Source organism: Alosa sapidissima, chromosome 13 (genome assembly GCF_018492685.1).
Source record: "Alosa sapidissima isolate fAloSap1 chromosome 13, fAloSap1.pri, whole genome shotgun sequence".
In the NCBI taxonomy this organism is placed as follows: domain Eukaryota; kingdom Metazoa; phylum Chordata; class Actinopteri; order Clupeiformes; family Clupeidae; genus Alosa; species Alosa sapidissima.
Genome location: NC_055969.1, coordinates 25,710,432 through 25,725,788, shown reverse-complemented (window position 1 = coordinate 25,725,788; position 15,357 = coordinate 25,710,432). Strand labels below are relative to the sequence as shown.

At 45.4% G+C, this 15,357-nt stretch overlaps 1 protein-coding gene across 7 annotated transcripts in view; it reads left to right on the top strand.

The window, feature by feature from the left end:
* The window catches only part of sec31a (SEC31 homolog A, COPII coat complex component), a 35,482-nt gene extending 27,408 nt beyond the window's left edge, over positions 1-8,074 (top strand). For 3 of the 7 annotated variants that reach the window (XM_042058342.1, XM_042058338.1, XM_042058345.1), the window contains 7 exons: positions 581-1,036; positions 1,617-1,652; positions 2,822-2,880; positions 3,405-3,647; positions 4,122-4,241; positions 5,610-5,681; positions 6,094-8,074. In XM_042058342.1, the coding sequence (XP_041914276.1) occupies positions 581-1,036; positions 1,617-1,652; positions 2,822-2,880; positions 3,405-3,647; positions 4,122-4,241; positions 5,610-5,681; positions 6,094-6,273 (1,166 nt within the window). In that variant the 3' untranslated portion in view covers positions 6,274-8,074. The remainder of the gene's footprint in view (positions 1-580; positions 1,037-1,616; positions 1,653-2,821; positions 2,881-3,404; positions 3,648-4,121; positions 4,242-5,609; positions 5,682-6,093) is intronic. The other 4 variants (XM_042058340.1, XM_042058341.1, XM_042058339.1 and 1 more) reach the window with 4 other exon arrangements.
* Positions 8,075-15,357: the final 7,283 nt, after the last annotated feature.

Below are 15,357 nucleotides of genomic sequence, written 5' to 3'. Positions count from 1 at the left end.
GACCGTGCTTTAGCATGTCCCTGTTAGCATGTCCACTGAATGAAATGTTATGGGGTTTTGTGTGGTGTGTGTGTGTGAGAGAGAGGGGAGGATGCAGCTGACTGTTGTTGTTCAGCTTTGCTCATGAGCTAGCGTTGGCTCACATGAGTATAGCTGTCTGACACAGATCCATCTCTCTGCATGACCTCACAACCGTGTGTGTGTTTGAAGTGAAACCAAATATGACTAGTCTAATGATTTTTGTAAACATACTTTAATGTTTACTGAAGCCCTGTCTCCTGTCAGTGCATGTGTAATCAGTATTAGCATGTTAGCATGTAAACATGATGTCATCTGATGTCATGTCTTAACAATGGAACTGTGTGTGTGTGCGTGTGTGTTGATGTGTGTTTGTGTGTGCATGTGTGCGTGTGTGTGTGTTGATGTGTGTGTGTGCGTGTGTGTTGATGTGTGTGTGTGTGTGTGTGTGTGTGTGTGTGTTGATGTGTGTGTGTGTGTGTGTGTGTGTGTGTTGATGTGTGTGCATGTGTGTGTGTGGGATTTAACTGCCTCTGATCTCTCTCTCTCTCTGACTCTGCAGTCTTTCCTCACTACAATGCCGGGGCAGCTGCTCCCCCAGCCCTCTACAACCCTCTCCAATACTCTTCATCGCCCCCTTCTGGTGGGGCTGCTTATCCTCCCTCCTCCTCTGCCCCCTACCCCCACCACTACATGCCCTCTGCTGCCCCCTACCCCCCCAGCCCTGCCACAGCCTACCCCTCCCATCCGCATCATCATCATCCTCCTCCTCTTCCTCACTCGCTGCCCTCTCCTCCTGCGGCCTCTGTCGCTCCCTCCTTCCCCTCTCCTCCGCCTGTCGCCTCCTCTTCCTTCGCTCCTTCCTCTCCTCCTCCGCTGATGGGAGGAAGCACGTTTCAGCAGGGCGGACTGGGCTCCCCCGTGTCCAACGTGCCCCCTGCACTGCTGCCGCCCGGAGCCTCAGGTACAGAGACGCATGCCTCAGGTGACACCCAGGTGCCCGCCTCACAGAGAACAGGTCCGCGTGCGCGCGCACGCGCACACACACACGCACACACGCGCATACACACGCACGCACACACACACACACACACACACAGCATCTGCCGTCGGAACACACACACCGTCTCGGCCTCACTGTCACAGCTTCACTGTCACACACACACACACACACACACATCACTGAAGATAAAAAGTTCCCCTGTCCAACAGACACACACACACACCTGAGGAACCACTTTGAGTGTGATGGGTGAGCAAGCTGTAGATGAATTTAAAAAGTGAAACAGGCTGTTGCTCCTTCCAGATGTAAAGAGAAATAAGGTGCTTTTCATTTATATCAAGTGTAAAGAAATAAGGTGCTTTTTATTTATATCAAGTGTAAAGAAATAAGGTGCTTTTCATTCATATCAAGTGTAAAGAAATAAGTTGCTTTTCATTCATATCAAGTGTAAAGAATAAGGTATAGATCAATTTCAGATGTAAAGAGAGATATGGTATAGATATGAGATATGGTATAGATATGAGGTATGTCGAGGTGAGTGGTGCAGGTCCATCTCAAGCTTGAGGTGGCAAATCTGATGGTGTTTCCTTCACAGGGTCGATGAGCCAAGATGAAAACGATCTGGCTGAAGGTGAATCTGAGCAGATAGTCACAAAGCGCTTAAGATCACAAATCAAAAAATTTAACTGATTCTAAGACCCTGTCTAAATGCCTAAAACAAATCCTTGGCTTCTGGCTGTTGTAAAGTTTGTGAATATGATCATAATGTTACTAGCGATGGAACAGTAACATTATATATCAGGAATGATAATATCAATCAATAATATTGCGAGTGATGCAGTAATAATGTTGTTAGTGGCTTAATCATTATGTTGCTAGAGACAGAATAGTAATATTGCTTCATGTGAGCGTTTCTAAACTCCAGCCTGTAGGCCTGGCTGCTGTGTTGTAGCCTTACAAAGGTTAAAGGTTAGTCAGCATCAAACTGCCCAGTTGACCTGCTTTCTTACCAGGCACAGTGTCAGGTTTGTGAGCTGCTGTGTGGTTAGATACTTATACCTCCTTATACTTATTCATGTGGCTGACGCTTTCATCCAAAGTGACTTACATGTCAACTATTGAGGGCCAGTCTCCCTAGAGCAACTTTGGGTAAAGGGCCACCATTTGTCTGGATGCTGCATGCTAGCGCAGTTTCTTAGCCACTACGCTACCACCACCCATTGAATAGTATTAGCTTTTAGTAATGCTGTGGGGAGGTCGCACGTGTTAGTATCAGTTATAATGCTGTGTGTTTATGTAGCGTGGGCTGATAGCTTCAGTGATATGGAGTGGTTGTATAGTCTTGCTAGTAGCTGTTATAATCCTGTGTGGGCTAATAGCCTCAGTGATACTGAGTGGTAATATAGTCTTGCTGGTAGCACTTATAATGCTGTATGGTTTTAAAGTGTTGGCTGATAGCTTGAGTAATACTGAGTGGTTATATAGTCTTGCTAGCCACTTTTATAAGGCTGTGTGGGTTTAAAGTATGTAGATCAAGGTTTAGATAAAATATGTTATCCCGTATGGCTTCTGTATGTTTTTAACAGCTCTCTGGTAGGCTTATGCAGGCATAATTCTTCTCCAAATAACTTGTGTAATTGATTGGTGATTTTGGGTGTGCTGCGCTGCTTGATGCAGCTTTGCTGGGTGTCATTGCGGTCGATCACTCATGTATGCGGAGTGACCTCCTTCCTTCAGAACTGTAGCACTAATGGACCGCCCCCCCCCCCCCCCCCCCCATTTCCCTCTCCCTCTTCACAGGACCTCAGAATGGTTGGAATGACCCCCCCAACCTGACCAGAGGCCCCAAGAAGAAGAAGGTGAGTGTGCGATGCTGGGCTTTAAATAAATATTACAATAATATTATGTATACATTAATATGCATTATATTCATACATACATGCATAACTTACATTGCATACAGCACATACATGTACTGTATAATACATTACACACATGCATAGCACACATATGCACATACACGCAAATGTACATTACAGTAGAACATGGGTGCTTCTGAAAGCAGTGGCAGTCAGAATGGATCTCTCGACCTGGTGTAAAATCCAGGGTTCTAGTTCTTTAACGGAACAAAAACCCTTAACTTCAGTTTGATCTGTAGTGTTCAACTTCCCCCCCTGAAGTTCTTAAACGTTTATTTTAAAGAACCAACACGAATGAACGTTATTCCCCCTGTGGTTCTTTATGTTCCCCCTGTGGTTCTCTATGTTCCCCCTGTGGTTCTTTAATGTTCCCCCTGTGGTTCTTTATGTTCCCCCTGTGGTTCTTTAATGTTCTCCCTGTGGTTCTTTAATGTTCTCCCTCTCTCTCCCTCCCCCCTCTGCAGGTTCTGGATAACTACGCCCCTCCTGCCCCCATCACCGCCCCCATCATGTCTCCGCTAGGGGAGCCCCAACCCCAGGCCCCCACGGGCCCCCCACAGCCCTACCCCCAGCCTGGCCTGCAGGCCCCCTACGCCCCCATGCAGCACCACCCTCCCCAGGGCGTAGCCCCGGCCCCCGGACCCCCCTCTGTGCCCCTCATGAACCTGCAGGGGGCACCAGGAGCCCCTACAGGAGACCGCATCCAGGTGTGCCTATGGGATTGTGTTTATGTCAGTCCTATGCAATTATTACTGAGGCTATACATTAAGATGCAGTGAATTATGGAACTTAATGTATAGAAAATGTTACGCTTAAATGTTAAACTTAATCTGTGTTTCTGTCAGTCCTATGCAATTATTACTGAGGTTATACATTAAGATGCAGTGAGTTATGGAACTTAAATGTATAGAAAATGTTAAATCTAAAGCTTAAATGTTCAACTTAATCTTAAAGCTGAGGATGTTTTGCTCGACTATGTTACAACTACTTAGAAACAGAATTGGATTAGATTATAAAAACATCTTAAATCTGTGGTGGATGTGTTTGCTCAACTATAACTGTTCTGTCCTGTCCTGATGGCTGTCTTGTTTGTGTGTGTGTGTGTGTGTGTGTGTTATTGGGTGGTGTGTTGTTGGATGGTGTGTGTGTGTTGTTTTATGGTGTGTGTGTGTGTGGTGTAGCCCATGCAGAAGCTGCCAGCAGAGAAGGTATCCAAGAAGCCGATCCCACAGGAGCACATGATGCTCAAGACCACATTCGAGGGACTCGTACAGAAATGCCTGGCTGCTGCCTCCGATCCGGTGAGTCCTCTCTCTCTCTCTCTCACACACACTCACACACACTCTCTCTCTCTCTCGCTCACACACTCACTCACACTCTCACGCACACACACACTCACTCACACACTCACTCATTCTATTTCTCTCTCTCTCACACAACTCTATGTAGAAAAGAAGGCTATCTGAGGGGCAGTTCGGTATCTGAGGGGCAGTTCACTGTCTGACCAGTCTGATGGTTCAGTATCTTACATTTCCAAAGTAACTGGCATATATCAATTCTGTGTGGTTAAGTGCCTTGCTCAAAGGCACAGTGGTGGAAGCTGGGAATTGAACCCACAACTTCTCAGGCTACTGCATGCTAGCCCAGCTCCTTAGCCACTACGCTACCACACTGCTGCATGCTAGCCCAGCTCCTTAGCCACTACGCTACCACACTGCTGCATGCTAGCCCAGCTCCTTAGCCTCTACGCTACCACACTGCTGCATGCTAGCCCAGCTCTTTAGCCTCTACGCTACCACACTGCTGCATGCTAGCCCAGCTCTTTAGCCTCTACGCTACGACACTGCTGCATGCTAGCCCAGCTCCTAAGCCACTACGCTACGACACTGCTGCATGCTAGCCCAGCTCTTTAGCCTCTACGCTACCACACTACTGCATGCTAGCCCAGCTCCTAAGCCACTACGCTACCACACTACTGCATGCTAGCCCAGCTCTTTAGCCTCTACGCTACCACACTACTGCATGCTAGCCCAGCTCCTTAGCCTCTACGCTACCACACTACTGCATGCTAGCCCAGCTCCTTAGCCACTACGCTACCACACTACTGCATGCTAGCCCAGCTCTTTAGCCTCTACGCTACCACACTGCTGCATGCTAGCCCAGCTCCTTAGCCACTACGCTACCACACTGCTGCATGCTAGCCCAGCTCCTTAGCCACTACGTTACCACACTACTGCATGCTAGCCCAGCTCCTTAGCCACTACGCTACGACACTGCTGCATGCTAGCCCAGCCCTTTAGCCTCTACGCTACCACACTACTGCATGCTAGCCCAGCTCCTTAGCCACTACGCTACCACACTGCTGCATGCTAGCCCAGCTCCTTAGCCACTACGTTACCACACTACTGCATGCTAGCCCAGCTCCTTTGGCACTACGCCGACCAGTCTGATGGTTCATTAGTCGCTTTCAAACATAGGAGTAAGTGCGCAAATTCTGCACATATGAAGACGTTGAGCCGCATATCTGAAAAACATCATCTCACCAGCCTGACGGTTCCGTATCTGACCAGTCTGACGATTACGTAACTGACCAGTCTGAAGGTTCCATATTTGACCAGTCTGACGATTCCGTATCTGACCAGTCTAATGGCGGCCTTCTTCTCTTTCAGCAAACCAAGAGGAAGCTGGACGTGGCCAACAAACGCCTTGAGATGCTGTATGACAAGCTGAGGGAGCAGAGTGTGAGTACCACCCGTGTGTGTGTGTGTGTGTGTGTGTGTGTGTGTGTGTGTGTGTGTGTGTTTGTGTGTGTGTGTGAGGGACAGAGAACGACCGTGTTTGTGTGTTTGTGTGAGGGAGAGAGAACGACCATGTGTGTGTGTGTGAGGGAGAGTGAACAACCATGTGTTTGTGTGTGTGTGTGTGTGTGTGTGTGTGTGTGTGTGTGTGTGTGAGGGAGAGAGAATGATCGTTTGTGTTTGTGTGAGGGAGAGAGAACGACCGTGTGTGTGTGTGTGAGAGAAAGAGAACGACCATTTGTGTGTGTGTGAGTGTGAGGAAGAGAGAAAGACCATTTGTGTGTGTGTGTGACCATTTGTGTGTGTGTGTGTGGTTAATTCTAGTTGTAACATCCCCCTCCTGTGTCCCCATCAGCTCTCTCCAGCCATCGTGGGTGGCCTGCACAACATGGCGCGCAGCATCGAGTCGCGGGCGTACACCGACGGCCTTAACATCCACACACACATCGTGAGCAGCAGCAACTTCAGCGAGATCTCCGCCTTCATGCCTGTACTCAAAGTGCTGCTTACAGAGGCCATCAAACTCGGGGTGTGAGACAAGGGGGAGTACACACACACACACACACACACACACACACACACACACACACACACACACACACACACACACACACACACACACACACACTCACTCACTCACTCACACACACATACTCACACTCACACATGCTGTATGTGTGCACATACAGGCACGCACATACACACCACACATGTATACACACTCACACACATTATTTTGCACATACACATACTCACACAAACACAGATGCTGCCACTCTACCAGTGTTAACGCAACTCTAGTCCAAGCCATGACTGTCCTGATCAGTAAGGTGCCCAAACGTCGGGATGCGGGACCAAGCGCTTGACCGTTTGCCAGTCTTATTCTCCGCTGACATCTTAGTCACACCTCTGACGTCTGTCTTCTATTTCCCATTTTTGTTTTATTTCTTTGTTTCGTTTCTTTGTTTTATTGTCGTTTTTATTCTGTGCATAATCAAGTGAGAGCAGAGTGCAATGGGGTTACCCCAACGGAACCCGCAGAACCAACCTCACACAAATGGTGTTTACAGAACTCATCTTTGAACCGGGTGGCATTCTTAGAAACCCACCCGACCACACACGGAACCCTCCTGACTGTGTTCTAAAGGTGGAATGTGCCCCCGGGACTAGTCTGCTCAATCTCCAGTCGTCTGCCTATCTGCGGCCTGGAGTCTTTCTGGTTCTCTGCGGGCTCCACAGAACCAATCTAATCATTATCTAACTCTCTTAAAGCTTTTAGGGAAGACTTTTAGTCACAGTTGCAGAACGTTAGTCTGAAGAATGCAGCATGCTTTAAATGAAGTAGACGACCCAAAAGGTTGTTCTTCACTCAGTCACCTTCTTTAAGCCAAACCCAAGGTGACTGACAGTGGTAGTAATCTTGCCTTCAGTATGTATTAGTCAGTTAATCTTACTACAGATGCAGTGCTTTTAAGCTTTGGCTATTTTAGTTCAAGAAGCAAGATTCCGCTTGGCTTTCCTTTGCAGCTTTTTCAACCAGAGGATCCAAAAGCAAGCCAATGTTTCCATAAATACTATTTATTTTAAAGGTTTTTAATTTGAAAGTTGCAATGGCAACGCCTTTTAATTATGAGAATAATTGCTGCAATATTTTTAGTACCAGTGATCATGTTGTAAACGAAGGGCTGCCCATTGAAGCATCCATGTGTCTGTCCGTCACTCATATTATAATCACCTGGACGCTGGCTGGGGGCTACTCCTCTGAAGCTCCAGTCTGACCAGTCGGAGTCTGCTTCTGAGCTCTTTATGATGGCATTATGCATCCAGAGATGTTCATGACAGAGGTTTGCAAGGGCTCAAGACCATGAGTAACAGATTGGACAAAGATCTTGGCTTGACCACAGGCTTAAAATGTAGACACAAAGGGAATGTGTGTGTGTGAGTGTTTCTGACACGTCTCCGTGTACAGTATATGGTGTGTCTGAGGTTTCAGTTGTGTCATGGGCCGTGAAGATGAAATATTTGCCTTCGACTTATTCAACGGAAGCAGTCTGTTCTGCAGAACACTGCAGCTTGTCCTCAGAGATGGAGGTTCTGAGGCGTGCTGACCGCAGTCGTATGTGGACACGTGACTCCTGGTTCTGGTGTCTTTCCTCTTCTGTGAGATCTCTCTGATCATCAGTCTGATGTAAAATTTAATAGCAATCTACGAAGAAAAAACTGGTCTATGACGTTTATTAACATTTCTCTGCAGACGGGTTGGAAAAGTAATTTGTTATCAGGAGTCTGTAATGCTATGTTTTTGAATCTTATCAATAAATGCATAATTATGTAAACCATGTGACTGTTCTTTTATATCATATTTTAGTTACACATGTGTGTCTTTTCAAATAAACAGCACAGTACTGAGACTGCTTGGTTAGCTGGACACTAAGATTATGTTTTTTAGGGTGGAAAGCTACAGATCAACAACAGTGATCATTGCTAATAACGGTGATGTGACAATCTTGTGAAGTTTCCTCTTTGTGCAGGACACATTATTATGTTTGATGCTCATTATGTTTTAGCTGCCATTTATTTAATTAGTTCATTATGGCAGACGCCTGACGCATCAGATCACAAGGAACATTGCAAACATGTAACAAGCTGTTCTAAATATAACATGGCTTTGGTAGACACATCATGTATGATGATCATAGTACCACTATCTTCTCTGCATGACTGCTTTTTCAACTTTGAACTTTTTAACATTCTTTGAAATGTACAGAACACAGGCTTAGAGTGAATTCATTAAATGTCATGTAAACTGTAGCCCAGTTGTAAGCTAAGACAAATTATGCATGAGATGGGGACTTTTTCATTTTAAACCTGAAGTGTGCCTGAAGTTCAAATAGTCAGCAGGCCTAAATTTACAATTACGTTGGTCAAATAAAGCCAGAAAGGTCAACCTGCAGTCGCACTTGCAGTTATTCTGCTTGGCATTTGTATCTGCTTGCATGACTCAAGCTAAATGGTCGGTCTTGTCATTGGTCAGATTGTTTTTAAAAGACTGGTCTGTTGTGTTTTTAGATATACTGTAGCTAGAGATTGGATGTTGCTTGGTTACTCTTGCAAAAAATAACTGCACTATCAGAACTACAGATTTCTGGGCATCAAAACAGGAATTATTTGCCATTTATATGCCGGAAATGCAATGTGTCTGACATGAGCATAATAATTCTGTTCCCTGTTAAATTTTAAATATTATATTGTTTTTGTGTGTGTCGCTTTGGACAAAGCCGTCTTCCAAATCCCATAACCATAATACATAAACATAATAGTATGCGTTGTAGCCTACTTCAGGAATACTGCAGCACTTGTTTACCCCTATTTGTCGTATTGAAATTTGGTTACACCTATGTTGATGCACTTATCACTTATCATATATTCATATATAAACAAATAACCTCACCTCTGGGGTCGGTGACATTGTCTAGCACTTAAGAAAGTGGTAGGGCCTAAGTTTATGGCCAGCCTACTGTTAAACGTTCTGGTAATGCTGGACACGCATTAGAATCATATGACCCTGCAGATAATGGCATTTAAGTTTTTAAATCGTCGGATTTATGATAATTTCACAAATATTTTACACGAGACTGTCAGACTGAATAAATCAGCTTGAGGTGTGTGTGTGTGAGAGAGAGAGAGAGAGAGAGAGAGAGAGAGAGAGAGAGAGAGAGAGAGAGAGAGAGAGAGAGCGAGCGAGCGAGAGCGTGCTGAGATGATTCTGAGTTTGGAGTGAGGGACCGCCGTATCCTTGAAGCTGCATCCTCAGCATTCACGAGCCCGAAGACGGAACACGGGTGAGCAGCTTTAAAAAGCTAAATCTTTTCTTATTTTTATCATAGGCCTGTTGTCTGGACAGGGAAAGAAAAAAATGCTGGTTATTTGTGCTTTTGTATATCTATCCAAGACGTAAATATACATGTTTTATGTTTTGTTTTTTTTTATTGGCTATTGAAATACGCGGATGCATGCTTAGGATACTCATGTTCTCTTGAAAACATTTTAACTTTGCTGCACATGTTTTGATATGTTTTGCTGTGTAGCGCATAATCTTAGTTTGGCCCTACTCTCATATGTGGATAAAATGTAGGCTAATCTTTTGAGGCGCAATTACTTTTCTAACCCATTCGAACAAGCTTGCAAAATATCGTGAACCCAAAAGTGCAACTGCAGGGCACTGTAACCATGCATAGCCATTTATCAGATATAGCAAGAGTTGTGTTATATGGCTTCTAGGCTATTATAAAAACATACTGGGCATCCAGTGGTATTGTGCAGCTGTTCTTGGCGATTTTTGCATGCAATTTGATTAAGTAGAGCGTGCAGAGAGTGCGTATTTCTATTCGTGTGTTGGTCACTTTAGTTTTGAAGTCCGTGACCGCCGGAGGAGTTTTTGTAGTAAGACTGCTGGATAAAGGTTGCCCCGTCGCGCCCTAAACATCCATGCGTCTATCCTCCCGAGCGAAATTATTCATTTTTCTTTTCTTTTCTTTTTTTTGGGGGGGGGGGGGGGTTCAAGGACAGTCTCTAGTTGTAAAGCTCATGATGCACAAGGCAACTGGAAACTGTTTTGAGCAGTGTTCATGGTTATGTGGTTGCATTGCAGAAAAAGTTGTCCCGTGTATCATCACCTTAAGACAAAAGACAACCGGGAACATTGCGACCTAATTCGCTTCATAGACAACGGTGCAAGGTGCATCACAACATGACAGAGGCTTTTTCCAAAAGGCATCAGTGTTCCCTCAGATCCCTATGCCATCTGCTTCGCTAAACAGCTTCTGTTCCGACCCTGAAGCACATAGCGGCGCTAAAGCATGCTTTATTATGACCGCCGTGCAGCGAAGCGGCGGTCATATAGGTTTAGTCAGATTTTTTTTTTTTTTTTTTTCGCATGCCCAAATTTCCGTCAATGATTTGGTGGGCATGTAACCCCACATGGATAGCATGGAACCATCGTTTTTCTGGGACTGGACCCCCGAAAGGAGGGTAGGGCAGACACAGTTTTCTGTGAATATCTCGAGAACCGTAGGGCCTAGGAGGTCCACCTTTTTTATGTATGTTGGTCTTAAGGGGGCATGTCAACCCATCCCATTACCACTTATTTCATGCACAGCGCCACCTAGTTAAAAATGAAAAAGCAAAAAATTAGGTGTTTTCATCACAATATCTCTGGCTTACAAGGTCAAAACTGCACGAAATTGAAAGTGTAGAATCATTACGACACCCTCCGAATGCATGCCAAGTTTTGTGTACTTTAGTTCATTACAATAAAACAATTTATGTGTACATTTAGTGACGTACACCAACAAGGATTCCTGGGACACTGAAAGACCGGGGTACACAAAACTTGGTGGGCATGTAACCCCACATGGATAGCATGGAACAGTCATTTTTCGTTTTGATCTGTAGTCCCCCACCCCTGAACTGGACCCCCCCAAAGGAGGGTAGGGCAGACACAGTTCTCTGTGAATATCTTGAGAACTGTAGAGCCTAGGATGACCATTTTTTCCCGTATGTTTGCCTCCAGGGGTCATATTAACCCATTTCATGTGCACACATGTGCACAAACAGATACACACACACACACACATACATACATTCACAGTAATCATACGTATGACACATACTCACACAGTAGACATATGTACGCTTGCATGCACAGGCACATACGCAGGCACACACACAAGCACACACGCAGGCACACACACACACACTCTCACACACACACACACACACACACACACCCACACACATAACATAAACATAACACAAACAATCAAGAATTTCTCAGAATTATGAACAGGCAAGATGGAGGTGGGGCTGTATAAAATGAATTTTACATGTGAAATCTATGAACTAATCATGTTTTGGTACTTGTTGTCTAGCAGATACCAGTGAGAATTGAGTGTGGATAATGCAATTTAGTGAGACAGTTAGAATCATATAGGCCTTTCAGCGTGATTTCTTTTTGTGGAAAAAATGTGCTGGACTGGGCGGCGGTAATTTTTTTGTACCGCTCTGCGGTACATCTAGTTCAGCCTCCCTCTGTCAGATTTGTCTGAAGATGTGTCCTGCCCATGATGCCAATTACTACATCCTTCTAACTGTTTAATTTAGACACAATCGCTTATCTGTCATGTCTCAAGGTGAAACATGTGAAACATCTTAGTCAGACTCTCTCTCTTCCTCCTTAACATCTTCTGTTTGGTCATTTTCTGCAGTTCCTTTTTTTGCAACACACACACACACACATTCTCTCTCTCTCTCTCTCTCTCTCTCTCTCTCTCTCTCTCTCTCTCTCTCTCTCTCTCTCTCTCTCTCTCTCTCTCTCTCTCTCTCTCTCTCTCTCTGCCTCTGCCTGAAGCTCTGCCTGTTCCTATTCCCATCAGAAAAAGACTCCTGTGGGATGACACTGACAATGAATGAACAGCCAAAGACAGACATATCTGTAGGCGCATACACACACACACACACACACACACACACACACATTTATTTGAAATAGAAGCAGGCTACACATGGAGCACACACACACACACGCACACACACACACACCTGCCTTTCTTCTTTCTTTCTACCCATTGATGCCTTAGTCTTACTCATTTATCCAAAGTGACTTACGTCAATTCTTACAAGGGCCATTCTCCCCAGAGCAATTCCGTCTCAGGTTAAGTGCCTTGCTCACAGACGCAAGGGTGGCAACTGGAAATTGAACCCTCAACTTTTTCTGGCAGCTGTTTGCTAACCCAGTTCCTTAGTAACCATGATACCACCACCCTGCGCTTGGGGTTTGCAGTCTCAGTTTCCACTCAGAGTAGAATGTGTTCGATATATCTAACACACTCAGAGTAGAATGTGTTCAGTATATATAATACACTCACAGAGTAGAATGTGTTCAATATGGATAACACACTCAGAGTAGAATGTGTTTAGTATGGATAACACACTCAGAGTAGAATGTGTTCAGTATGGATAATATACTCAGAGTAGATTGTGTTCAGTATAATACACTCACAGAGTAGAATGTGTTCAGTATGGATAACACACTCAGAGTAGAATGTGTTTAGTATAACACACTCAGAGTAGAATCTGTTCAGTATGGATAATATACTCAGAGTAGATTGTGTTTAGTATAGATAATACAATCACACCGTAGAATGTGTTCAATATGGATAACACACTCAGAGTAGAATGTGTTCAGTATAGATAACACACTAACAGAGTAGAATGTGTTCAGTATGGATAATATACTCAGAGTAGAATGTGTTCAGTATGGCTAATATACTCAGAGTAGAATGTGTTCAGTATATATAATACACTTACAGAGTAGAATGTGTTTAGTATAGATAACACACTTTCAGAGTAGAATGTGTTCAGTATACTAGGCTACACTCACAGAGTAGTACAGTCTACAGGTTGAGTACACATCTGCACCACTCATATAGAATGGAATTCTGCTGCCCCCGAATGGTGTTATGGGCTATGTATTTGATGGGACTATTTTTATACATGGTGTCCTAATACAACATGCAGGGCGTAGGAATACATCTGTGTCCACGCAGCGGGGGGTGCTCCTCGGGGCGGGAGAAAACGCACTGTGCACTGGTTGTGGTGATTTAATGTGGCAGGTTTAAGTAAAATGCCCTGATTCTATTTCCTTCGCCCGTGGTTGGTGTCTGTAAACATTACATCATGTAGATTAAGAGGAGAAACCTGTGGACACTAGAGTAGGGGAGGGGGGGGGTGGGGTGGGGGTGGTTTGGGGGAGGTCAGGGAGATCCATGATTTGTCACTGAATGTCACTCAGCAGCAGACACTGTCCAGTCCAAGTCACTGTGTGGTCATTTTGCTTTAGCTTGGTCCTGAGGCTTGAATGGAGTTCTCTCTCTTAAAGAAGCCCTATGCAAGTCTGGTTATTCCTTCGCTGTTTCTGGGTTTTTTCGCCTGATTTGGGCTCGCATTTTTCACGACTTAGCTCCCCCTGCAGCTTTGGTAGCAAGTGACTGCTACGCTAAACCCCCACTAGCTAGCGAGCTAGCCATCAGAAACCAAGCTAAACACATACAGTACAGGGCTCACAATAAAACGGTCGAGCAAACACATTGTTCAAGAGACTATCAAACCACATTACAAAAACGAAGTTCAGGCCTTCCGCCGAGTCACATCCGGATTTCTTCGGTCCGGGACCAGAAAGTTGCATATTCGTTTTTTCCGCGGAGAAGCACAAGGGGAGACGAAGCACCCACCAAACGACCCAAAAAGTGTTGTAGAACCATCAGAACGACTCTCAACCTGCATAATTATAGTAATTTTTGCTAAAATTGTTGCATTGGGCTTCTTTAAGCGCAAGGGCAAGCCTAAAGCCCTCTGGCAGTAGTGTCTGAAGCACTGTCAAGAGATGCCAGAGTTTAGGACCCCATTCTTATATTTCTAGGCTTTTCTAGCAGATACTTGTATCCAAAGTGACAGAGACTCACTACATAGGGTTTAAGATTAAATTTGTTTTTTTTTTAAGCGGTACTTCCTCAATGACTGGACAGGAAATGACCTCAGGTCAGCTCGGAGCCCATATGTGGAACAGCAGGACACTGATGCTGATGCTACTGCTACGCCATGGCTCAAACAGAACTTCATACGGCAAAGTCCAAGGACAGCATCTGACACACAGACACCAGAGTTTAGGGCACAGATGGATTTATTGAGTGTGTGTGGATGGACACTGTAAGACTGGGATGGCCAGGGTGGTGAGGCGATGTAGTAGTAGGTGTGTGTAGGGGAGGAGGGTGTTTGCGGGTAGTCGTATAGGGATGTGCAGTAAGTGAACAGATACTGTATGGTGCGGTCCAGTTGGGGGTAGGACGCTCGTTTTACGTATCATGGCTTGGTCAGCTATCCGCACCTCACCATCTCACCACAGGGGTCCCCCAGGGCTCAGTGCTGGGCCCCCTCCTCTTTGCTATCTACACCACCTCCTTGGGACAGATTATCCGTTCGCACGGCTTCTCATACCACTGCTATGCAGACGACACACAGCTCTATCTGTCCTTTCCACCTGACGACCCCCTGGTTTCAGCACGGATCTCGGATTGCCTCTCAGACATAGCTACATGGATGAAGGCACACCACCTCCAGCTGAACCTCTCAAAGACTGAACTGCTGGTCATCCCAGCTAAACCTACCATACACCACGACATCAACATCAAATTTGACTCCCTGTCTGTTTCACCGACCAGGACTGCAAGAAATCTAGGAGTTGTTCTTGACAACCAACTAAACTTCTCGGATCATGTTGCCTCAGTCGCCCGGTCATGCCGTTTTGCACTCTACAACATACGGAAAATCAGGACTTACTTGACTCAAGATGCTACCCAACTTCTGGTTCAGGCAATAGTCATCTCACGACTCGACTACTGCAATGCCCTCCTGACAGGTCTCCCAGCCTGCGCAGTGAAACCACTTCAGATGATCCAGAACGCGGCGGCGCGCCTGGTCTACAACCAACCCAAAAGGGCACATGTTACCCCGCTGCTCATCCAGCTACACTGGCTACCTATGGCGGCCCGCATCAAATTCA